This window comes from Oncorhynchus gorbuscha, linkage group LG10 (assembly GCF_021184085.1).
Source record: "Oncorhynchus gorbuscha isolate QuinsamMale2020 ecotype Even-year linkage group LG10, OgorEven_v1.0, whole genome shotgun sequence".
Taxonomy (NCBI): domain Eukaryota; kingdom Metazoa; phylum Chordata; class Actinopteri; order Salmoniformes; family Salmonidae; genus Oncorhynchus; species Oncorhynchus gorbuscha.
This window is the reverse complement of record NC_060182.1, coordinates 72,709,663-72,736,127: the sequence shown is the minus strand read 5'-3', so window position 1 is coordinate 72,736,127 and position 26,465 is coordinate 72,709,663. Positions and strand designations below refer to the sequence as shown.

The window sequence follows — 26,465 nt, the reverse complement described above, 5'->3', positions numbered from 1 at the left end:
GTGATACAGTGAATTATAAGTGAAATAATCTGTCTGTAAACAATTGTTGGAAAAATTACTTGTGTCAAGCACAAAGTAGATGTCCTAACCGACTTGCCAAAACTATAGTTTGTTTACAATAAATTTGTGTAGTGGTTGAAAAACGAGTTTTAATGACTCCAAACTAAGTGTATGTAAACTTCCAACTTCAACTGGACATGTAGCTCTTTTCAAGTATCATCAGCTCACTGGCCCTGAACGTGTTTGTGAAAATGAAAAGAAAAAAAACATCACATATTTTGACAAAGCATACAGCAGTTCATGTTTCACATTATATATGTCACAAAGGTAAATATACTGAACAAAAATGTTAACGCAACATGCAACAATTTCAAAGTTTTTACTGACTTACTGTTCATATGAGGAAATCAGTTAATTGAAATACATTCATTATGCCCTAATCTTTCAATTTCACATGACTGGGAATTGGTCACAGAAACCTTTAAAAAAAAATTGGCCTCACATTGGGCCTCAGGATCTCGTCACGGTATTTTTGTGCATTCAAATTGCTATCGATTAAATGCAATTGTGTTTGTTGTCCGTAGCATAAGACTGCCCACCATGTCGCACTATGTTCACAACGTTGATATCAGCAAACAGCTCGCACGATGCCATACACGTGGTCTGCGGTTGTGTGGCCTGTTGAAAGTACTGCCAAATTCTCGAAAATGACATTGGAGGTGGCTTATGGTAGAGAAATTAACATTACATTATCTGGCAACAGCTCTGGTGGACATTCCTGCAGTCATCTTGCCAATTGCACGCTCCCTAGAAACTTGAGACATCTGTGGCATTGTGTTGTGTGACAAAACTACACATTTTAGAGTGGCCTTTTATTGTCCCAAGCACAAGGTGCACTTGTGTAATGATCATGCTGTTTGATCAGCTTCTTGACATGCCACACCTGTCAGGTGGATGGATTATCTTGGCAAATGAGAAATGCTCACCAACAGGGATGTAAACAAATTTGTGCACAACATTTGAGAGAAACAAGCTTTTTGTGCATATGGAACATTTCAGCTCATGAAACATGGGACCAACACTTTACATGTTGAGTTTATATTTTTGTTCAGTGTACATTTATAAACAGACAAACTAAAGGAAAGGGGGTTATCCGCAGTTCACTAACCTACAGTCTATGGAGCAGAAGTGAACCGAATTTAGCTGAACAATACTTCCCACTCTTACTCTGCATGTGTGCAATGACCCACACAGGAGTATAAGGATCCTCCCATTTCTCTACTTCCTCGTGCCCACAGTAGTGTCTCCCATTCCTCTGCCCAAACCCCTGGGGTGCTACATGGGTGGGGGTTTAGGAGCACCACCACTCTGGTATCTGTAAAAGAAACACAAGCATTCAGGTAGGGTTTTACAGTGTATCCTCCGCTCTAGAACACGGACATCTGACCTCAAGACCAAACTAGGTTTACTCACTACAACCCAAGGGTCTGAGTTTAGGGCTTTACCCACCTGCTGTCCTGCTCGAGGTTGGTAATCAGGACCCTGTACCCGTTAGGAAGGAGGCCGGTGGATGGCAGGGTACTTGCCATTCCTCTGATCTGCCTAAAGGTCATCTCTGCCTGGGCACTGCGGGTGTGGTGGGCAGCGCTGCTGTGTTTTTGCTTCTTGTCTGAGATGGGAATTAACACAGTTGTGTGGATAAAGTGGTATCTCTGACCGGATGAGTGTCAAACCCTAATGAGTGGATAACCGAGCCTGAGTCCCATAGCATAGCCAAAAAGAGAGAGAGAAAGACGTATGCTCTGTGTTTGTTAACAGCTCTGCCCATCATGGAGGTGAATGATACATGTGTGTTCCCCATAACCAGACACTTTTAGATTCTAATGTTGGTATATCATTAATATTGATGGGATATCATGATGTACTGTGCGGATGTGCCATGTGTGTGACATATAAGAGGGAGTGCCAACTAACGTTTGGGCGTGTCATGGGGCAGTGCTTCATCCAAGTTGCAGGGCATCAGGATCTCATGACCCAGGAAGTGCTGCAGCTGCAGTCCTCCACTCAGACTGGTCCCCCGCAGAGGGGCAGTCCGGGACATGAGGGGAAGCAGGCCAGGCAGGTTCATATCCATGCTGGATCCATGAGCCATTGGGCACTGTGGGGAGAAAGGGAGAGACAGTGAATACCGCACTAATACTATACCACAAAAGGAGATATAGAGCCTACATAAAGCTACTTTGAGTCAGGTGATATTAATGGGTGTCCATAATAAGTGCACCTGGGGACACACGTTAGCAACACTGTCTCAACTCTCTGACCTCACTAATTAATATGTCCTGCATTGGCTCCCATCTATGCTTCCTGCCTCACTACACCCTCCATAGCTAGTTTCTGCTACACCCACGTTACAGTATGGATGGCCAAATTTCAATTGTCTTTTATCACGTGTAAAAATCTAATTAGAGAATGATAATGAACCACTCAATAATAAGAACTGTTGAATGAAAACAAAAAAAGAGCCGGGTGAGAGCAGGCATAAGCCTGAAACGAAAGGGATGGGGGTCAAGAGCAGGAAGAGGGTTTTGAATTTATGTTTTTAATGAGAAAACCCAGGATCCCCCTCTCTCTCGCTCCCAAATACTCTCTTAACGAGCACAGGGGGCCGGGTTGACCCAGCTAATAGGGGGGCAAATCTATTGGTGCATTATCGGCCGTGCACATTTCATCTAATCAGCAGGATGAACTGAGCTGGCTTAGGCTGCTTTTAATTCAGCACTGGAGGAGCATTACTGCCCCCATCTCTTGTTATGTGCAGATCAAATCAGGGAGACAAACTGGAAGTTTGATCCTTGTTTTTTGGTAGTTGCAGTTTGGTTGTTGTTTTTCTGTATGCTGTTTGAGTTCAAGTTGCATTGCAGTTGACACAGTTGACAGTCACAAGACGCAGGCCTCCTAATTGTCCCTAGAATTTCTAAGCAAACAGCTGGAGGCAGGGCTTTCTCCTATAGAGCTCCATTTTTATGTAACGGTCTACCTACCCATGTCAGAGACGCAAACTCGGTCTCAACCTTTAAGTCTTTACTGAAGACTCATCTCTTCAGTGGGTCATATGATTGAGTGTAGTCTGGCCCAGGAGTGGGAAGGTGAATGGAAAGGCTCTGGGATTCTCTGCCTCTAACCCTATTACAGGGGCTGAGTCACTGGCTTACCGGGGCTCTCTCATGCCGTCCCCGGAAGGGGTGCGTCACCTGAGTGGGTTGATTCACTGATGTGGTCATCCTGTCTGAGTTGACGCCCCCCCTTGGGTTGTGCCATGGCGGAGGTCTTTGTGGGCTATACTCAGCCTTGTCTCAGGATGGTAAGTTGGTGTTTGAAGATATCCCTCTAGTGGTGTGGGGGCTGTGCTTTGGCAAAGTGGGTGGGGTTATATCCTTCCTGTTTGGCCCTGTCCGGGGGTGTCCTCAGATGGGGCCACAGTGTCTCCTGACCCCTCCTGTCTCAGCCTCCAGTATTTATGCTGCAGTAGTTTATGTGTCGGGGGCTAGGGTCAGTTTGTTATATCTGGAGTACTTCTCCTGTCCTATTCGGTGTCCTGTGTGAATCTAAGTGTGCGTTCTCTAATTCTCTCCTCTCTTTCTTTCTCTCTCTCGGAGGCCCTGAGCCTTAGGACCATGCCCCAGGACTACCTGACATGATGACTCCTTGCTGTCCCCAGTCCACCTGGCCGTGCTGCTGCTCCAATTTCAACTGTTCTGCCTTATTATTATTCGACCATGCTGGTCATTTATGAACATTTGAACATAATGGCCATGTTCTGTGTTACGGATACAGTTATCCTGTGTGTGTGTGTATCCTGTGTGTGTGTTTCTTTTCTCTCCTTCTCCCCTCACAGGTGAAAATCATCACTCCCCAATCAGTCAACAATCAATCATCAATCAGAAGACACACCTCCTCCTATTTCCTGACCTATCACAGTTCCTTCCCCATGGTTTAAAAAACCCCATCATTTGTTTGTTCTAGAGCTCAGCTCAATCTCTAGCTCAATCTCTCTGTAAATGCCATGTCTGTAGGTCTCTGTGTTTCACTCTCGCTTTGTGTCTTAACCTCTCTTTTGTTTAAAGCACCTCCATAGCACTTTGTCATCACCTGTGAGTATTGTTTTTGGTTATGGTGTTTGTTTGTTTGCTGGTGGGAAAAGGGGGAAACCAAGACAAGTCGCCCATGGGCATACACTACCCGTAGGTGAACTTTGTTAAATACATTAGTTAGAACTGGGCGGGCCACCCACTGTATTTTTGGTTAGTTAGTTAGTTGTTGTTAAAGTAGGCTAGTCTAGCTTAGGGGTGTGTTTTTGTATATTTATTGTTTCTTTCCTTGGGTCCAGCTCAGCCCCTTTTCCTGCTCCCCCCATTACCGTGTGTTTATAAATAAACCTGGAGTTTGACGGTAGATTTCTGTTGTCGTGGTTATTTCGTGCACACTTTTACTTTGTCACAATAATAATTTGCATGAGTTATGTTACGGGTCTCATTACCATCCCCCCTAGACTGTCGGGCCAAAAGGGATTCGTAACATTCTGTTATAATCTCCACCCGGCACAGCCAGAAGAGGACTGGCCACCCCACATAGCCTGGTTTCTCTCTAGGTTTCTTCCTAGATTTTGGCCTTTCTAGGGAGTTTTTCCTAGCCACCGTGCTTCTACACCTGCATTGCTTGCTGTTTGGGGTTTTAGGCTGGGTTTCTGTACAGCACTTTGAGATATCAGCTGATGTACGAAGGGCTATAAATAAATTTGATTTGATTTGACATGATATGGCCAGTGGTCGCAGGAGAAGATGCAGGTAAGAAGACAAAACTCTTACCAACCAGGTGATACACAAAGGCAGTACAATAACTCTCACCTGGACCTCTGTGCAGAGTAGCTCAGCCCTGGTCCTCTCCTCCAGGGTGACCATCACCCCATCCAGAACCTGAAGTCTGGAGAGGCGTAGTACCACTGCCGGCCTATGGAGGGATCTCCGGGCCACCTGGGACAACAAACATTTACTCATGTAGGACCTCGGAGTGAAGGCTGCCCTGTAAGGACTAAACTGGCATGGGTCTGTTTGTGAGTCCAACAGTTCTGAAATCACCACCCTCAGAGACCACACTCTCATCATCTCCTATGCAGGCCCCACTAGCCCTACCCTTCTCCCCGGTCCAGCTGATGGAACCCTCTGCTCCCCCTTCACAGGGGACAAAGCCATCCTCTCCGGTCAGAGCCCTGTCAGTCCATACAGGAGGGAAAACTGAACAGAAGAGACGAGAGATGGTCTGGCCAGGGCACATGGGTGCAGCAGTGATTTCATGCGGCTGACAGCAGGAGGTATTGTCTCTGGAGCGGCTGCTGGCTCTCCACCCTGGCAGGATTAAGCCCCATGGGGGAAGGGATGGGATGGGGGGGATGGGGGCTGTGGGGTAAACAGGCTGGCCCAGCTGAGAAGGCCTCCATGGATGGCAAGCCCTCTGCACTGGGCAATAAGAGCTCTGATCCATGGGCTCCAGATGGGTGCTGAACCCAGGCCAATAGTGTCTGATAACGGCCCTGCGATTTGGTCAGCGGATTTGTCTCTGATGCAGGCCAGTTTGAGGCACAGCAGATGGTCCATCATGTAATCACTTAATTTATAACTATAGAGTTGCACTGAGTGTGTGTTTTGTAAAAGTGAAACTGTGTGTGAGAATTTGGGTGAGCGTGTAAATGAGGTAGTGTGTGTGTGTGTGTGTGTGTGTGTGTGAGAGAGAGTCTGTGTCTCAGTACACATATTTGAAGTGTCCTCTGGCCTCTAAATAAGAGCAGCCAGGTTTGGTCTCTTGGATTTCCATTGATCACAGAACTCAGGGGCTTTTCAGACAAAATGAACACACACTGAAATGCAAGTGAAGGAGACCCATAATGGGAATAATTTGACAATTTTCATACTGTCATGGGGGTAATACAATTCACTTAGCCCTTGCTTGATTGTAGTAATTGTAGCTTCCGGTAGACATACAAGGTTGTAACCGACATTGGTAAAACAAAAAACAAATAGATACTCACAGGATTCCCTACAACTGACAGCTCAATCAGGGAGGGAAGGACTTCTAGCTTGTCCAGCTCTGAGATGTCCTATAGGGAATAGAAAGGAGAGATAAGACATATTATACTGTCTGTCCTACTCACTTCATAGCAGCATGAATTTAACCCCTCCCCAATCCATTAGGGCCAAACCTCATCCACATTTTGAAGCTGTGAGAGAGGAGCGGTGCAGCTCATGGGAGAGATTACATGTGTGATCTTTCATTAATCTCATGAGAGTTTAGGTATGCAAAAAGGGGAGCGGGGGCATCTCTCTCCCCACGGAACGTGACTGAGCCAGGCTATGACTCACACAGACCTCTATTAATTGAAAACATGAAAAGATTAAGGAAGAAAAAGAAGCGAATTGGAGAAAAGAAATTGAGACAAAGCACAAATCACCCGCCTGGGGTGAGAATGAGATGTAGGCTGAGACACTGATTACACGTTGCCTTGATTGCTCATCTCTGTCCTCATATGTATAACCCTGACCTTCAGTCAATGTCGATTCTCCTTAATACTAGCTACTCCCACACACACGCCACAGCGGGGTGGTAACGATCTATAATTATGGGACTATATTTTCACCCCCTAGAATACACTGTAGATCAAAATAAAACACATTTTAGATGCCAAATGCTTTGCACATGAGTGCATATCCATAATTCAGTAACTGCTGTACAGGGAGATTGACTTTGAACTTGGTGGACATTTCCACACTGTGAATGAATGAATTCCTCATTACAGTATATGAATGCATATGAAAGGCTCAGTATTGCCAGAATGGACAATAACTTGCAGTTGCTGAACACTGGAATGCTGGAGGGGGTACCTGTAGTTTGTTCATGCCCAGGAACAGCCTCCTCAGCTCGGTAAGGGGTTGGAGGTGGTTAAGTTCCCGTAGGCGGTTCTCTGCCAGGTGCAGCTCCAGCAGAAAAGCCTGACCAAAAAAGGAGTTCTCCCCCAGGGCCTTGATCCGGTTCCGGTCCAAGACCAGCTCCCGGAGCTGATGCAGACCCTCCAAGCCCTCCACCTGGCTGATCTCATTACCTGAGAGGAGAAGGTAAGATATTAAATCAGTAGGTAATTACATGACTACAGCTATCCCTGTTACCAATATGATTTGACCGGGCGGCATCATTGCAAATTACAACACTGTGAATTTCAATCATTAACTCTGAAATCACTCAGATATTTAAAGGGGAAATCTGCAGGTGAAACAACAACAGAGCGAACACCCCGCCACTGTTTTTGGTAACTGCTGAAGGATGGGGCTTGAGCAATGTAACCACTCTCTAATTCATAGACAGAGCTATTGATAGGACTGACCATCCATGCGATTAAAATAATAGTTTTAACCATACTACCATACTATACTATACAGTGTGTGTTTACAATTACATCGTTTACAAACAATGGAATAAAACAAGCTTATATTTTGGGTTCTGATAGGTAACGACAGTTGAACAAAGCTAATGAGGCATTTATAAGTTATACATTGGGGCAAAAAAGTATTTAGTCAGGCACCAATTGTGCAAGTTCTCCCACTTAAAAAGATGAGAGAGGCCTGTAATTTTCATCATTAGGTACACTTCAACTATGACAGACAAAATGGGAAAAAGAAATCCCGAAAATCACATTGTAGGATTTTTAATGAATTTATTTGCAAATTATGGTGGAAAATAAGTATTTGGTCAATAACAAAAGTTTATCTCAATACTTTCTCAATATCTCAATACTTTGTTATATACCCTTTGTTGGCAATGACAGAGGTCAAAGTCTTCACAAGGTTTTCACACACTGTTGGTGGTATTTTTGCCCATTCCTCCATGCAGATCTCCTCTAGAGCAGTGATGTTTTGGGGCTGTTGCTGGGTAACACAGACTTTCAACTCCCTCCAAAGATTTTCTATGGGGTTGAGATCTGGAGACTGGCTAGGCCACTCCAGGACCTTGAAATGCTTCTTACGAAGCCACTCCTTCGTTCCCCAGCCGGTGTGTTTGGGATCATTGTCATGCTGAAAGACCCAGCTACGTTTCATCTTCAATGCCCTTGCTGATGGAAGGAGGTTTTCACTCAAAATCTCACGATACATGGCCCCATTCATTTTTCCTTTACACGGATCAGTCGTCCTTGTCCCTTTGCAGAAAAACAGCCCCAAAGCATGTTTCCACCCCCATGCTTCACAGTAGGTATGGTGTTCTTTGGATGCAACTCAGCATTCTTTGTCCTCCAAACACAACGAGTTGAGTTTTTAACAAAAAGTTATATTTTGGTTTCATCTGACCATATGACATTCTCCCAATCTTCTTCTGGATCATCCAAATGCTCTCTAGCAAACTTCAGACGGGCCTGACATGTACTGGCTTAAGCAGGGGGACACGTCTGGCACTGAAGGATTTGAGTCCCTGGCAGCGTAGTGTGTTACTGATGGTAGGCTTTGTTACTTTGGTCCCAGCTCTCTGCAGGTCATTCACTAGTCCTCCGGTGTGGTTCTGGGATTTTTGCTCACTGTTCTTGTGATCATTTTGACCCCACGGGGTGAGATCTTGCGTGGAGCCCCATATCGAGGGAGATTATCAGTGGTCTTGTATGTCTTCCATTTCCTAATAATTGCTCCCACAGTAGATTTCTTCAAACCAAGCTGCTTACCTATTGCGGATTCAGTCTTCCCAGCCCGGTGCAGGTCTACAATTTTGTTTCTGGTGTCCTTTGACAGCTCTTTGGTCTTGGCCATAGTGGAGTTTGGAGTGTGACTGAGGTTGTGGACAGGTGTCTTTTATACTGATAACAAGTTCAAACAGGTGCCATTAATACAGGTAACGAGTAGAGGACAGAGGAGCCTCTTAAAGAAGAAGTTACAGGTCTGTGAGAGCCAGAAATCTTGCTTATTGTAGGTGACCAAATACTTATTTTTCCACCATAATTTGCAAATAAATTAATTAACAATCCTACAATGTGATTTTTTTTTCTCATTTTGTCTGTCATAGTTGAAGTGTACCCATGATGAAAATTACAGGCCTCATCTTTAAAAGTGGGAGAACTTGCACAATTGGTGGCCGACTAAATACTTTTTTGACCCACTGTATATCTATAATTGAAAAGTACAAAAATGTATGTAGCAACTACAGATTGCCATTTTAAAGAGGAACTGGAAAAGGTGCATGTTCTGCCCTGAATCCGTGTGTATAGTGAGTGTGGTCTGCGGTGTGTACAAAGCTGTCTTGACAGGATTATAAACAAACACCCAGGGTGGGATTAGGATCAGACAGTCACTCAACTGAAGAAAACAATAATCAAATGCAAACAATGGCAGACAGAAAAAGGCACTGTTTTCCTGTGACTCATTGCTGAGGTGGCAGGGTAGCCTAGTGGTTAGAGCGTTAGACTAGTAACCGGAAGGTTACGAGTTCAAACCCCCGAGCTGACAAGGAACAAATCTGTTGTTCTGCCCCTGAACAGGCAGTTAACCCACTGTTCCTAGGCCGTCATTGAAAATAAGAATTTGTTCTTAACTGACTTGCCTGGTTATATAAAGGTAAAAATAAATAAAATTGCCATGCCCATTTCGTTCCTATTCTTGTTGCACCATCTCCACCTGGACAGGTCTGAGAGAGCCTGAGCTGTACCTTTCATCAGCTTTGAAACCTGAAGGAAGCTGTTACTGTACCTTGGAGGAAGAGTGCTTTGAGATTTGTGAGCCTGCTGAGCTGCAGATTGGCCATATTTGAGATGCCATTGTGGCTCAAATGCAGCACCTCCAGGCTGCTCATTAGTGGCTCTAGACTGTCCACAGGACCCACTTCCCTGAAAGAGAGGGAAAGAATGGGCACTGAGCTTTAGCTGCCACTCCGACTGAATGCGCTGCAACTTCTCTCCCCAGTGCCTCATTTAGAAGGCCAGACCTCAGACCGCACAACAACTTAAGGCAAACCACACAAAAGCCTGACCCCCCCTAACCCCATTCACATTTTAAACCTTTTACTTTGTGTAAACTCTCCTCTGGTCTTTTTCAATAGTATCAGTGAAAAGGGAGATTTGTGCTTTTCCGAGAGCAGCTAACAGAAGCCTAAAATCTTAATCACTTCAACAGCTTCGTGCTGCCCCCAAGTGGCTGAAAGTAGAAAAATATACTCTAGTCTTGCAACAAAGACATGAAATGAGTCGTTTGCCAACCACACAGTATACTGGGAAGACATAAATGTTTAAAGCTATTCATGAATTGTACATTTACACCTCACAAACTAGGTTTAAAGGTAATACATTTCAATGCCATGTTCAAATATGATACTTTTATCTGTACTGCTGGTACCTGCTGCCTTTTGATGAGCCCTGCTGGCCATAGCCACTGGAGTTCACCTTGTGATAGAGAATCTGTCTGTTAGTCAGGGGGGCCTGGGCCTTCTGCCTGGGCAGGATGGATTCTATGTGGTTATAGTTCAAACATAGTGCCTACATGGAAGAAAATAAAAAAAATGTTTTTTTTTTATTGTTGATGGTTTCAAAAAAAACCTGACAGTACAACTGATAAATGTAAAATATATGGCACAGATTACATTTTAGAATGGTCGGAAAAGTTTGTCCCGGTTGGTAACAATAATTTGGCAGGCCCACCTTGATGTTGGGCAGGTAGACAAGGCCACTGAAGGAGGTGAGGTTGTTGTGCTCCAGGTTGACACTGTGCATGTTGTGGAACAGGTCTGCTGGGGCCAGGTCCACCATACTGGGGAGAAAGGGCACAGTTTATACACACTCACTCTTTCTTTTACTGTCTATTCTACTCATCTAAAAGGTGACTGAAATACTGTGATGAACTACTACACAGTAGTAGATGAACTACAAAACACTATGCTTAATGACCTGATAGCACTGGACTGCAGGTTGAGATCAACGACGTCGGAGTAGTTAGAGTGTCCCAGTTTCTCTGCCACCATGTCAGGGGTCAGGCGTCCACCAAACACATCCTTGGCGTTCTCACACTCCGTCATTTCCTGTGGATCACAATGACGTCACTTCTGTTTCATCTCAATTCAGCAAAAGTTTTATTTATCTCTAAAACGAATAGCTCTATTTGATTATGACGTAAACATACCACTGCAACCCCATCCAGTGCCTTTAGAGAGGGTAGATGGAACACCACATAAATCCTGTAGCTTTCCAGTTTATCCACTAAAGGATTACCGTACAGATCCAGAATGATTAAGTTTGTCAAAGCCTAGAAAAAAAAGTTTTAAAAAATGATCTTACTTTATTTTAATTTCCACATTGACTATTAGTAACAGTGTATAAAAAACAGCTTTTATGTATCCTGTGGGTTGGTGTACAGTATGTTATCATGCTTGGCTGTATGAGGTCAACTCACCTTTAGGTGGTAGATGTCTCGTGTGGAGGTGATGATGTTGTTGCCTATGTACAGCTCAAATAGTGAGCGGGCCCTATGCACCCCGTTCAGGGAGCCAATGCAGTTGTTCTCCACAGACAAGAAGTGGAGGTTGGGCATCCGGTCCAGGACAGTGCCATCCAGACAGGACAGCTGGTTCCCATTCACACTGAGCTTAGTGAGCTGGTGCAGTTTGGACACACCTGAGAGGACAAAGATAGGGAGGGATATCTCATACAACTTTAATGGACATGATTCCCTTGTCAATACCAAATTGTTATCTTTTCCTTGAATAGACCTAGTGTATTCTGAACCAAGAGTGCCAAGGGTTTTCTATTGTGTTAAAATATATATGACAACACTTAATAATTTGTCATGTGGTGACCATTGAGATTAGGACTGACCGTCGAGCCTAGAGATGCAGTTGTCATTGAGGGACAGCTCCTCTAGATGCTGGCAGTTGTCCAGCCCCTCCACTTTAGAGATGTTGTTGTCATTGAAGGAGGCCCAGCGCAGGTTGACCAGTTTGTCCAGGTTGGTGAGCCTGGAGAGCCTCTGGCTGTCAAGATTAAGGGCTGTGATCTGCTCAGAGTTCAGAGGTCACTGTTAAGTAAACAGACTGCACTTGTACCCCAGATGAAGCACCAGGAGAGAACCCATAAACTACAAGCTGAAACGAGTACATCTTTATTGTTCCTGGACTCCAGTATTGTGTATATTAGTGTTTGTTTCACCTTGGTGGTCCAGCCTTGCTCTAGGTCTCCAGTGATGTCCCAGGGCGAGGGGCTGAGTTGATCCAGGAGCTGGGCTGCAGAGAGCAGGCTGAGACTGCGGGGACGCTCACTGTCAGTCCGGGAGTGGGCCAGCAGAGATGCCTGTAGCCAGAGTGTGAATCAGACTGAGGAATTACTACTCTCAACACAGACGGTAGACCAAACTTTGTCATGCAGCATGTAACAGCAAAGGTAGCCCACTTACATTAAAGTATTCAACCTATCTGGCAAATTATGAACTAAGAAGAGAGAGTGATTCTCTTGTCTAACTCTTACCTGGCTGATTCTGGAGCCTGCAGCCATCTGAACAGCAGCGCCTGCCTCTTCCTCTGTCACCAGCATGTCATCCAGGTGTGTAAGGCTAATCAGACGTCCCAGAACCGTCATCCTTACCGCCTCGGGCTGGGATAAACACATCACTTTCATCAGCACAGTGTCTTATGGTCTTACTATATGGACTCTAGACTAGACCAATGTTAAAGCTGGTGGTAGTGTGTGTGGTTTTACCCTATGCCAGGGGTTGTGGCGGGTGTCCAGTCTCAGCAGGGTGGGGGCATGTTTCCGGAGCACAGCCGTCTCCTCCCTAGCGCGGGTCAGCTGGTTCCAGCGCAGGTCCAGTTGATTGAGCCGCCCCAGCCCCCTCAGCCCCTCCAGGGTCAGCAGGTGGTTGTAGCTGGCGTCCACAAACTCCAAGTTGGGCTGGAGGAACACAGAGAAACATTAAAGAACATATTTGCTGTATGTAGGACTCCAAGTTGAAAATGATTCATGAAGATTGGTCGACCTAAATGCCCCACCCGTCAGAACGCACCATGTGGGAGATGTCATCTAGTTGTGTAAACTCATTGAAGCTGATAGTCAGGCGGCGCAGGGCTGTCAGACGAGAGATCTCCTTCAGTTTACTCAGGCTGTTGCCATGGAGATTCAACACCTTTGACCAGGGAAAAAGAAAGATGAAAGTGGGGCACCAGCACAGTACAGAGAGGATACAAGTGCTAAACCTAGTGGGCTAAAGTACCATTATGTGTTAGTCCCTCACTCAGAGGCCTCAACCCTTACTGTAATCTGACTGAGGACGTTGGCCCTGGCTACATTGAGTAAAGTCTTCTCGTCCAGGCACAACAGCTTGGGCCGCGGTTTGAGCATGGGCTCCATGTTTAGAGTCTCTTCGTCCAGGTTGATATCGTTGGGAGGGGGGTTGTCTGTGCCTCTGCTGCTGGGCTCTGGGAACGCAGGCTGGGCTCGGTCCTGAGAGGAGGAAACATCATAGTGGTGAGGACAAAAGGTTGGTGAAAATCTGCACTTGGTTGGTGGGTTTACAAAAATTGGAACATTGAAAGACAAACAGGGTATACTTTTTCCTACCTGCGTGATATACTCAAAGTCGATGAGGTACTCCGGCAGGACAAGCTCACGGTCAAATACAAACCACTGACTCTGTCTCAGACTGCAGTCACAGCCACTGTGGATATTGGAGGAGCAAGGCCTCTCTATTTGGATAAAAGTCTCAGGTTGGTCAACAATAAGATGGAATAGAAGAATGTTGACTTTTGCTGGTTGTTTCCATTCCACTGTCACCAGTGAAAACCTGGTTGTTCTGAAAAGTAACAGTTGTGATATTTCACATGACATTACCTCCATTTGTCTTATGGACCTGCTCTGGGCTCACATTGCGGTAAACAGAGTGAGCTTTGGGGTAGTTGAGGGGGTCCACTGAATCCCCTTCATGGATGGGGAAGCTGCGGCCCAGGAACACTTTGGACACTATGAGCTGACCTTGAAACAGGAGGAGAGTTTGAATAATTCCATTTCAGTTTCTCTGACACAGGTTCATTTAAAGCAAAAAAATATAATTTGTACATTTACATTTTTGTCCTGATTTACATCCTCAAGGTTTCATTAGCAATACAAAGTGTGAAGTGAAGTGTGTGAAAGAATGAAATAGGACCATACAGACCATGTCTGAAAAGAAGAGGGTCTATGCTCTGCTTGGAGGTGCCTTGGTTGGCCTGTCGCTGTGTGTACTCAATCCTGGGGCTGTCCGTCACACTCAGGCTGTTAGACAAGGGTACAGCTCTCTCTCTGCCCAGGGCCTAACACAGACACATGAGTGTCAAGAAATAAAACAATGACACAATCTCAGGCATAGTGTACAGTCTGAATAAGCAATATGTGTACCTTATACATATCTGCTGTTTTAAAGCCGTCCTCTGGAATGTGCAACATCTCATTCTTCTCACTGGTTCTTTCAGGATCATACACATAGAACAGGTACTCCAACCAGCGTTTGTAATTCCTGCACAGATGGAACTGCAGTCAGACAAATGTAAATACTGTCAAAATATTTCAGGTTATGTGGTCTGTTATAAAAAAACATAAATGTTCAACTATTTCTGTGTAATATCAGACATAGACATAATACTGAGGAGCTGAGGTGAATATCATAGAGAAAATGAATACTGTGTGTAGAAGAAAGAGGTGCCATTTTAAGATTTAACAGTCTCATCATGGGAACTCACTGTGAGAACATTGTCGACTCTTCGCTGGCCAACAGGGTATGAAGCTTGTCCTCGAAACGAAGCCGCAGCGAACGGTTATGGATGCGGATGATACGGTTGATCTTGATGCCAGTGATGCCATGAGCCTTGTAGTCCCACGCACAGAACCGGGAGAGCAGGAGGTCATAACAGGAAGTGAACCTGTTGGGAGGAGAGAGAAAACAGTGGACTCAATAGCTAAATGCTGCAAATCATCGACATCATCATCTACACAAATCACCAACACAAATGAGGTAAACTCAAGACAGATCAGTCTGCAGAAAACTTGGATGAAACATATCATTACATGATCTAGTACTATATGATCACATAAGTAATTTCCCTGCAGGTACTCTGGCTAATGTCACTGTTATGTAAAAGGAGATCATTTGTACCAGGGGTCTGTGGAGCAGCCCTCTTCAAACCGAATATTCCCCACTGTCTCAAGCTCCATCAGCAGAAAGTAGACCATCATCTCGTTCCTTTTGGTGGCTTGGGCCAAGTCCCGCTGGTACCAGGACTCAATCCTGCAAAAACAATCTCCTTTTCACGCTTCATAATCTTAGTGCCAATAGAAAGCTTACATATAAACAAGAATGCCAAATGAGACTGGATTAAGCCCTTCTAAACTCAAAGAAATGTAGAAATTCCAATTGTGCTATTTTGTGGTTTTTTTTCATATTGTTTGTCATTTATTTTGTACATAATGTTGATGCTACCGTCGCTTATGACCGTAAAGAGCTTCTGGATATCAGAACAGCGATTACTCACCTCGAACTGGACAAAGATTTTTCATTTAATGAGCTGACGCGAAGGATATAATGTTGCGAGTGTGTAACCCGCATCTACCATCCGTTCTATTAGCCAACGTTCAATCACTGGAGAATAAACTGGATGAGCTCCATGCGAGACTATCCGACCAACGGAACATTAAAAACTGTAATATCTTATGTTTCACCGAGTCGTAGCTGAACTGTATAACGTACAGTTGGCTTGGTTTTCCGTGCATCGGCAGGACAGAGCAGCTACGTCTGGTATGACGAGGGGTGGGGGTGTGCGTCTATTTGTCAATAACAGCTGGTGCACAATGTCTAATATTAAGGTAGTCCCAAGGTATATGCACGCCTGAGGTAGAGTACCTCATGATAAGCTGTAGACAGCACTATCTACCAATAGAGTTTTCATCTATATTTTTCATAGCTGTCTATTTACCACCCCAAACCAACGCTGGTACTAAGACCGCTCCTCAACAAGCTGTATAAAGCCATAAGCAAACAAGAAAATGCTCATACAGAAGAGGCGCTCCTACTGCCCGGGGACTTTAATGCAGGGAAACTTAAATCCGTTTTACCTAATTTCTACCAGCATGTCACATGTGCAACCAGAGGAAAAGAAAACTCTCGACCACCTCTATTCCACACAATTCTATCCTCCTGATTCCTGCTTACAAGCAAAAATGAAAGCAGGAAATTCCAGTGACTAGCTCAATACGGAAGTGGTCAGATGACGAGGATGCTACACTACAGATCTGTTTTGCTAGCTCAGACTGGAATATGTTCCGGGATCCATCAAATGGCATTAAGGAGTATACCACCTCAGTCACCGGCTTCATCAATAAATGCATCAACGACGTCGTCCCCACAGACTCATATCAAACATCTCCAATCTAAAATCAAATCTAGAGACAGCTTTCTATTCCGCAACAAATTCTCCTTCACTCATGCCGCCAAACTTACCCTAGTAAAACTGACTATCCTACCGATCCTCGACTTCGGCGATGTCATCTACAAAATATCTTCAAATACTCTACTCAGCAAACTGGATGCAGTTTATCACAGTGCCATCTGTTTTGATACTAAAGCACCTTATACCACTCACCACTGCGACCTGTATGCTCTAGTCGGCTGGTCCTCGCTACATATTCGTCGCCAGACCCACTGGCTCCAGGTCACCTACAAGTCCATGCTAGGTAAAGCTCCGCCTTATCTCAGTTCACTGGTCACGATGGCAACACCCACCCGTAGCACGCACTCCAGCAGGTGTATCTCACTGACCATCCCTAAAGCCAACATCTCATTTGGCCGCCTTTCCTTCCAGTTCTCTACTGCCTGTGACTGGAACGAATTGCAAAAATCTCTGAAGTTGTAGACTTTTATCTCCCTCACCAACTTTAAACATCTGCTATCTGAGCAGCTAACCGTTCGCTGCAGCTGTACATAGTCCATCGGTAAATATCCCACCCAATTTACCTACCTCATCCCCATTCTGTTTTTATTTATTTCCTTTCTGCTCTTTTGCACACCAGTATCTCTACCTGCACATGACCATTTGATCATTTATCACTCCAGTGTTAATCTGCTAAATTGTAATTATTCGCCTACCCCCTCATGCCTTTTGCACACAATGTATATAGACTCTTTTTCCTTTTTTCTACTGTGTTATTGACTTGTTTATTTTTTACTCCATGTGTAACTTTGTGTTGTTGTCTGTTCACACTGTTATGCTTTATCTTGGCCAGGTCGCAGTTGTAAATGATAGGCTAGTTCAGAACAAGTTCTGGTTAAATAAAGGTGAAATAAATAAAATAAATAAAAAAGTGACCGTACGTACATATCCCAACCAGAAGCCATGGATAACAGGCAACATCAGGCAACATCCGCACAGAGCTAAAGGCTAGAGCTGCCACTTTCAAGGAGCGGGACACTAATCTGGACTCTTATAAGAAACTCCGCTATGCCCTCAGACGAACCATCAAACAGGCAAAGTGTCAACACAGGACACTGGCAAGTGTCTTCACTAACATTTTCAACCTCTCCCTGACCGAGTCTGTAATATCTATGTTTCAAGCAGACCACCATAGTCCCTCTGCCCAGGTGGTAAGGGTAGGCAACAACACATCTGCCACTCTGGTCCTCAACATGGGGGCTCCTCAGGGGTGCGTGCTTAGTCCCCTCCTGTACTCCCTGTTCACCACGACTGCATGGCCAAGCACGACTCCAACACCATCATTAAGTTTGCTGACGACACAACAGTGGTAGGCCTGATCACTGACATCGATGAGACAGCCTATAGGGAAGAGGTCAGAGACCTGGCAGCAGGTCAACAAACTATCATGGTCCAAACACACCAAGAAAGTCGTGAAGAGGGCACGACAAGGCCTTTACCCCCTCAGAAGACTGAAAAGATTTGGCATTGGTCCCCAGGTCCTCAAAAAGTTCTACAGTTGCACCATTGAGAGCATGTTGCATCACTGCCTGGTATGGCAACTGACCGCAAGGCACTAGAGAGGTTCGTGTGTACGGCCCTGTACATCACAGAGGCCAAGCTTCCTGCCATCCAGGACCTCTATATCAGGCAGTGTCAGAGAAAGGCCCTGAAAACTGTCAAAGACTCCAGCCACCCTAGTCATAGACTGTTCTCTCTGCTACCGCAAGGCAAGCGGCACTGGAGCGCCTAGTCCAGGTCCAAGAGGGTTCTAAACAGCTTTTACCCCCAAGCCATAAGACTTCTGAACATCAATTCAAAAGGCTACCCAGACTATTTGAATTGCCATCCCCCATATTCTACGCTGCTGCTACTCTGTTATTATCTATGCATAGTCACTTTAATAACTTTACCTACATGTACAGTTGAAGACGGAAGTTTACATACACCTTAGCCAAATACATTTAAACATTTTTCACAATTCTTGACATTTAATCCTAGTAAAAAGTTAGGATCACCACTTTATTTTAAGAATGTGAAATGTCAGAATAATATTAGAGAGAATGATTTATTTCAGCTTTTATTTCTTTCATCACATTTCCAGTGGGTCAGAAGCTTACATACACTCAATTAGTATTTGGTAGCATTGCCTTTAAATTGTTTAACTCGGGTCAAACGTTTTGGGTAGCCTTCCACAAGCTTCCCACAATAAGTTGGGTGAATTTTGACCCATTCCTCCTGACAGAGCTGGTGTGTAGGCCTCCTCACTCGCACACGCTTTTGCAGTTCTACCCACAAATGTTCTATAGGATTGAGGTCAGGGCTTTGTGATGGTCACTCCAATACCTAGACTTTGATGTCCTTAAGCCCTTTTGCCACAACTTTGTAAGTATGCTTGGGGTCATCGTCCATTCGTAAGACCTATTTGAGACCAAGCTTTAACTTCCTGACTGCTGTCTTGAGATGTTGCTTCAATATATCTACATCATTTTCCTTTCTCATGATGCCATCTATTTTGTGAAGTGCACCAGACACTCCTGCAGCAAAGCACTCCCACAACATGATGCTGCCACCCCCTTGCTTCACGGTTGGGATGGTGTTCTTCACCCTTTTTCCTCCAAACATAACGATGGTCATTATGGCCAAACAGTTCTATTTTTGTTTCATCAGACCAGAGAACATTTCTCCAAAAAGTATGATCTTTGTCCCCATGTGCAGTTGCAAAACGTAGTCTGGCTTTTTAATGGCAGTTTTGGAGCAGTGGCTTCTTCCTTGCTGAGTGGCCTTTCAGGTTATGTTGACATAGGACTCATTTTACTGTGGATATAGATACTTTTGTGCCGGTTTCCTCCAGCATCTTCACAAGGTCCTTTGCTGTTGTTCTGGGATTGATTTGCACTTTTTGCATCAAAGTACATTCATGTCTAGGAGACAGAACGCGTCTCCTTCCTGAGCGGTATGACGGCTGCGTGGTCCCATGGTGTTTATACTTGCGTACTATTGTTTGTACAGATGAACGTGGTACCTTCAGGCGTTTGGAAATTGCTCCCAAGGATGAACCAGAATTGTGGAGGTATACAATTTTTTTTGGAACTGAGTTTGAAGGTAGGCCTTGAAATACATACACAGGTACACCTCCAATTGACTCAAATAATGTCAATTAGCCTATCAGAATCTTCTATAGCCATGACATCATTTTCTGGAAGTTTCCAAGCTGTTTAAAGGCACAAGCAACTTAGTGTATGTAAACTTCTGACTCACTGGAATTGTGATACAGTGAATTATAAGTTAAATAATCTGTCTGTAAACTAATAAAAATAATCTGTCTGTTAGAAAAATTACTTGTGTCGTGCACAAAGTAGATGTCCTAACCGACTTGCCAGAACTATAGTTTGTTAACCAGAAAATTGTGGAGTGGTTGAAAAACAAGTTTTAATGACTCCAACCTAAGTGTATGTAAACTTCCAACTTCAACTGTATGCACGCATGACTTTTCCATTTTTTTTTTTAAAACAAGTTCTTTTTTTCATTTCACTTCACCAATTTGGACTATTTTGTGTATGTCCATTATATGAAATCCAAATATAAATCCATTTAAATTACACGTTGTAATGCAGTAAAATAGGAAAAACGCCAATACTTTTGCAATGCACTGTATCTGGGACTGATACCAGTGTGGAAGAGCTGGTCACTTTTAAAGGACTTTGAGAATGATTACCTTGCCAATAGGACGATTGAATATTATTGTCTTGCAGACAATATTTTTTTGTGTGAGTTTCCTCCAAATTCATGATGTGGTAGAAATCGTGCGACATCATCATTACATCTTTTAATACGTAGTTTTAAAACAAAGTTACAAAAATACGTATTATTGTAACAGCAAGTAAAATATGCCCTTTGTGTTTTGTAGAAATACAAGCTGTTTAATGTGAATGATTTTATGTTTACTGCTAATGTTTTTTATACTATCTATTTTTTCATGTTTTCAAAAAATTCATTTTAAGTATATTTCTTTTTAAAATGGTCTAGAGGAGTGTATGGATATTTCGAAGATAAATACACAACACAGAGGACTAAAGGTCAAGAGGACTAAAAGTCAATAGAGTACTAACGATCAATGGATCACGATGGATACATGTCACTCATTGCAAGGTTTTTTCTGTAAAAGGTGATTAATGATCAAGGGGTCAGAGACATGGGAGGAATTTCAGTCTGGAACTCATAGCTACATGGCAAGTTCTCATTGGTCCAAATTGTTTATACATTGAGCCTGAAATAGGATACTTGTTATTTGGCCATTGGCCAAGTTTGATTGCAAGGAATTCTAATTGGTCAACCACAAGCTAGGGTTGGGTTATAAATGACATCCTGTCTCCTTTGTTCTGTGGAGAGAATCACTGAGGACAGTGAAGAATGAACATCTTATCTCTCAGCATAACATCTATGATTTGTCCTCTTTGAATAAACCTATTTTTCTCCCCCTGATTTGCTTTGGGGTCTGTGTTATTGAAGAGTAATATCAACTGCTAACAGCCCAGTACATCACTGGGGTTAAGCTTCCTGCCATCCAGGACCTTGGCGGTGTCAGAGAGGGAGGTCCAAAAAATTGTCAAAGACTCCAGTCACCCAAGTCATAGGCTGTTCTCTCTACTACCGCTGAACAATTAATCAAATGGCCACCCGGACTATTTACATTGACCCCCCCATCCATGCATAGTGACTTTACCTCTACCTGCATGTACACATGATTTTGACTAACCTGTACCCCGCTCACTGACTCGGTACCGGTACCCTTTGTATATAGCCTCATTATTGTTATTTTATAGTGTTATTTATTATTAGGATTTTTTTTACTTGAATTTATTTAATAAATATCTTCTTAACTCTATTTTCTTAAAACTGCAAAACTGCATTGTTGGTTGAGGGCTTGTAAGTAAGCATTTTACGGTAAGGTCTACTACACCTGTTGTATTCGACGCATTTGACAAATATAATTTGTTTTTAGATTTGAATCTCTCTTCGAGGTCTAATCCATTATTAATGTACATGAACTCACTCCTCCAGCTTCCTGTTCCAAAATTGCAACCTCTCCTTCAGGGTGTCCAGCTTGGAGAGGATCTTGTGTTCCAGGCCGGGGTCGCGGGTGATGTCAGCAAGGGTATCACTGCGGTCCCCTGAGCCCTCACTCAGCGGTGACAGTCCATCCTCCCAGGTACGGGCCGACTTCCTGCACAGGGCCTGCACCTCCGACAGCTCACACTCCAGCTGCTCAAGACACCAACACAATAGTCATATTAAGCACCACTGTAAATGTATGACATATGCATCAAAAGTCCATTGTTGAGGGCATAGTGTTGTACGGACGTTTTTGAGGGTATAATTGAGAGCTCTGATGCGGTCCTCTGGCAGCTGTAAGAGATTCCTCTTGTTCTCCAGCAGATTGGCCTGGGTCTCTGCCAGGTTCCTCTGGGCTGTCCGCACACGCATGTTGTAGTACATCATCTTCTTAATAACAGTGGACTGGAATGAACAGATGTTACAATGTACTGTATGCAATGGAACCCCTTTATTTATACCATAGTTCATTAGACTGTAATTTCAAGAAGATTAGAAAAAAAGCAACACCGGAAAAATACATTCATCAGAGTTCAGGGACGACTTATTAAACATATGCTTTAATCTCTCAGTAGTAGAGAGTATCAGACATTAAGATCCTATTAAATTACTTGAGGGATTATGTCATAAACCCTCAAAGTTACAGAATGGTGTGATAATGGCAGCCATTTTGGTCAGGGAGAAATTCTACTTCTTTACCAAAATGGCTGATCTTAAATACTGTTATAAGATAATTAATGTCCATTCTAGTATTCTAATTGCTAATTCTATGCTATCACAGCCCTGGAGCCTGCACAGTGACAACCGTTACGAAAGCTGACCCTTGGGACTATTGACCTGTACCTCAGCAGCGTCCTTCAAATGCTTGCTGGAGACGTCGTAGGTGTCAAGCCGCTGGAGGCCTGGCATGTGGTAGAGCACGTGGGTGGCATAGTTACACAGCAGACATACTGGGGTGGGACTTGACTGGGGGTCCTTCAGTCCCAACACTCTCAGACAGGTCAATGGGGCCAGGAGGGTCAGCTCCTGTTACACAACACGATAACATGATGTTGATGCTTAAGGGGAACACGTTTAAAAACACTAAACTGAAGCATGCACAACCCTGATTGGCACTCAGCCCCACTAATGGTTTTGATGCTGTATATCTGTGAGGAGGGCATCTCCTTAATGGTTGACATTAACATAATTGATTGATGAGATGATTGGATTTCTACTTGTTTGCTGGTGGGGGGTTTCTCTGAGGTTTCAGGGTAGATCATAGAGGATCAACTGTTCCTTCACCCAAACTCAAGCCATACCTGATATTCTGTATACTGTATGTTGTAAGAATATGGTAAAACATTAGTGTTTTTTACACAATTTCATGCATAATTTTGTGGGAATCTCCCTTTAATCCTGCATAGTTCAAAAGAAACATGCAAATTTGATAAATGTCAACCATTTTTTTCATTTTTCATTGATACGGGCAATTCATGCAGCTCAATGAAATTAGTGTTTGAGTGAATGAGAATTTGTGTTTGTATTATTTGAAAAAATAATACTTATTTCCTTATTTTTCTTTTTAACTGGCAACTAAAGGAGAAATGTCATATCAAAATGGCAAAGATGGTAAGCTTCAGATGAATTGTGCAACAGTTCAAATCAGCTGTACTGATATCATTGCTGTACTGCCGTAGCAATAGGCCTTCGACATAGATAAAATACAGGGAATTGCTGTAATCAGCTCTCTCAAAACCAAAGAGTCCGGGGAAATAGGAAACTATCGAGACTGACGGCCAATCAAAAATAATACCCAATCCTTTGTCGGGTGACTGATTTCTACATTGTTGACTAGAATAAAGGTTTGAATTAATTATCATATATAGAATCTACTCTAAATTAGGCAATCAAGATATTCTACTGAAAAGCAAGCCTGTAATTCACCGTATGCAAAGGTGGTAGTCAGATATTAGATTGAGAAGGTGCAGATTTTTTTCTTACCTTAAAAGAGCAGATCTTGTTCCCAGATAAATTCAGATTTTCAATGCTGATATTAGGATCAAGACTGTGTCCTGTGAAACAGATTGAATAATTATCATTATAAATACATCAAAGATGTCATCTGTCAAGTTTATAGCCATTGGAGATGAACCTTCAACTCACCTATCTTCTCAATGTTATTGTCAGCTAGATTCAGCTCTCTCAGCTTTTGAAGTCTGTTTAATCCCTTTAAACAGGTATGAAGAAAGGATGAGACATCTAAAAAAAATGCAGATTTCAAGAAAACCAATCTATACAGATTATGAGGTGCATTACATGACACAGAAATGCATCCATACCTCTATGTGAGTGATGAAGTTATTATTAAGCCACAGCACCTGTAGATTGACAAGTGACTCCAAATTCTCAATCTTACTGATCTGATTGTCATAGAGGTACAGCTTCTGTAACTGATGGCAATTCTGAAGTCCAGAAATGTCCTACAATAATGAAAATAAATACCCCCCCCCCAAAAAAGTATTGTTGGTATTAAAGACAAAAATGCAAATCCTAGCTAGATACAGTTATTTTGCAGTCTACTCTGAATTGAGAAATCAAAGATGCTTTTTGATGGTCAATATAATTCTGTTTTAGATACTCTTTAGATGAAAACTATACACACATCTCCAAGATGTCAGCATGAAGGAATGAAGAGAAACCTGGATCTTACTGTCAGCTGGCATTCCACCACCCAGAACTCCCGAAGCAGGGGACAGGACTCAAGGCCCTTGATGTGACTGATACTCTGGCCTACCAATGTGAGCTGGCACAGCCTTGGAAAAAGGGAGAGGCCAACCATACGAGGATAACCTGAGAAGAACACCTCCAGGGCTGTGATGCTGCTACCTTCCTGGGGTATCTTCTCATAAGACACCCCATTGGCAATACACTGTTGAGGTACAACAAAAAAGTATCTCCACAAGCCAAACAGAAAATGACACTAGTTTAAATCATAAGTATCTGGTTGACACAAAATGACACTCACCAGTTCTTTGACAACCTCCTCATCACCATTATGTCTTTGCTTTTCACTCTGAATCATGTTGTTCTGTGCTGAAATATAAGCAATTGTTAATCATGTCATGTATAGCTAAAATAAGGAACATTGCTAAACTTAACTGGTCTTATTTCGGGGGCTTTAGGGGTTGTCTAGGGTAATATTACCTATCAGTAAACAAGCATCTGAAAAAAATCATAGAATTTACCGTTAGCTAAAATTTGAGGACAGATAAGAGATAGAAAACATTTAATAGAAGTACAAATAGCATGAATACGTGATTTGTGTCACTCTATAATTAGTTTACTAGCTAGCTACGTTAGCTCTAGCTACGCTAACTGTAACGTCAGCTAATGTAAATGTACTTACATTCGAAGTTGCAGCCTGCACATTAGTTCACTGTCACGGACACTGTCTGCTCAGACCACTAAGTTAATCGAATACCAGTTTTGGACATCTGTTATTGCAGCTATTCTCTTTATGAACACAAAAATAAAATTTTAGCGTGTTTATATGGTAGACATTTTGCACCTCTAGCTAGCATGCCCCAGCAAGGTTTGTCATCAACCCGTATCTAGGGAAGTGCGTCCCTGTTGCTCAGGAATCATCTGAACTTTTTCCTCGTACTTTTGATCATCACCACACGAGGGCGCTACCGTGCAATTCATTTGAGCACGAACTGGCATGAACAGAACAAAGAAATGGTCCTCAATTGGAAATTTGCATGAGTGAAATTACTTGCATCTACTAACGTGAAAAAGTTGAACAAAAAACAGAAAACTGTCGTATGTTCAAACATAACATGGTACAGGAATATTACAATTTGCGTTATTATTGTGATATGGTTTTAAGCATTTCAAACATGAAACGCTTGAAAGATGCTTCAATATGCTCAAGTTATTTTATGCGTACTCTTGGAAACATACTGCATTGACTTCCATTGTATATTCAAACACTTTAATATTAGTCCTGCTGAAACAGTTAACAGAACGTTACTCTGCCCCAAATAAGTGCCAACCATAATAAGCTAATACGATGACGTCAGCTTTGAAGCGCTGAACTAAAACAATCAACCTCGCTCACTTGTACTCTCGGACTGTACCGCGTAGCCATTAGAATTTTACAGTTTAAGTATACATTTGTAAAGGCAGTCGGCCTTGATAGCACATTTTCCTGTCTTATTCGTTTGACCAACCCACTATCCATTGTGTAGCCCGCGTTACAGCTTGTGCCTGTTATCTCTCGCGCAACCTCTCCCTAAAAGCATGTCTTCGAAGCCCAGCGACGAACTAGGTTCGGAAGGGAAATGGTTTGGGGACGATTATGAAAGAAATGGCCTATTTGGAAGCACTCCACCCCGGTTTGATGAGCTACGTGAAGATTTAAAACCGAAAACCAGGGAGGAGACGAGCGACCTGGATCAATTCCATCAATTTGAGGACGATGGGAAAAGGCCTCCCGTTGCTATGGAAACTACATCTACAGGTAAAGCGGTTTATCAATAACATTTATCTGATCATTTATAGACAACACTTGTTTTATATAGACATACATCGTGCGTAATTTAAACGAGTCTGTTCACATTTCTCATAGCAGACGATGCTATCACAAAGACCTATTTTTTGGGGTGTAACATGTCTGAGATGCAACCTTCGTCATCGCAGTGTACCAGACATTCTGTACTTTCTCACGGAGTGAAAAGTTTAGTAGATCGAATCTACACCATTCATGGGTTTGGCTGGGAAATGTACTTAAGTGCAAATAATGGAATCGATTTCCTATTAGTGGGTAACTACAGAATAGAACAGAATTTGAACTTGGATAAAATACAATTCAA

At 43.2% G+C, this 26,465-nt stretch overlaps 2 protein-coding genes across 3 annotated transcripts in view; one reads left to right on the top strand and one right to left on the bottom strand.

The window, feature by feature from the left end:
• Window positions 1-1,001: 1,001 nt before the first annotated feature.
• Window positions 1,002-25,317, bottom strand: lrrc9 (leucine rich repeat containing 9). 2 transcript variants are annotated; one of them, XM_046364572.1, is made up of 34 exons: window positions 24,998-25,317; window positions 24,796-24,813; window positions 24,617-24,684; window positions 24,302-24,520; window positions 23,931-24,071; window positions 23,755-23,818; window positions 23,593-23,663; window positions 22,453-22,635; window positions 21,859-22,014; window positions 21,551-21,759; window positions 15,186-15,317; window positions 14,773-14,952; window positions 14,432-14,549; window positions 14,211-14,346; window positions 13,889-14,029; window positions 13,619-13,743; window positions 13,313-13,501; window positions 13,065-13,184; window positions 12,761-12,952; window positions 12,530-12,655; window positions 12,215-12,355; window positions 11,885-12,062; window positions 11,463-11,683; window positions 11,193-11,315; window positions 10,961-11,091; window positions 10,715-10,823; window positions 10,413-10,552; window positions 9,771-9,907; window positions 6,933-7,150; window positions 6,083-6,151; window positions 4,905-5,030; window positions 1,975-2,158; window positions 1,510-1,669; window positions 1,002-1,375 (listed from the first exon to the last, which is right to left on the bottom strand). In XM_046364572.1, the coding sequence occupies exons 3-34, from the start codon at window positions 24,671-24,673 to the stop codon at window positions 1,336-1,338; spliced, it is 4,536 nt and encodes a 1,511-aa protein (XP_046220528.1). In that variant the 5' UTR covers window positions 24,674-24,684; window positions 24,796-24,813; window positions 24,998-25,317; the 3' UTR covers window positions 1,002-1,335. The 2 variants fall into 2 exon arrangements, with proteins under 2 accessions (XP_046220528.1, XP_046220529.1); XM_046364573.1 differs by lacking the exon at window positions 24,796-24,813.
• Window positions 25,318-25,666: 349 nt separating this feature from the next.
• rtn1a (reticulon 1a) overlaps window positions 25,667-26,465 on the top strand; it is a 50,472-nt gene continuing 49,673 nt past the window's right edge. The window contains exon 1 of the mRNA XM_046366947.1: window positions 25,667-26,113. Within this exon, the coding sequence (XP_046222903.1) occupies window positions 25,894-26,113 (220 nt within the window). The 5' untranslated portion in view covers window positions 25,667-25,893. The remainder of the gene's footprint in view (window positions 26,114-26,465) is intronic.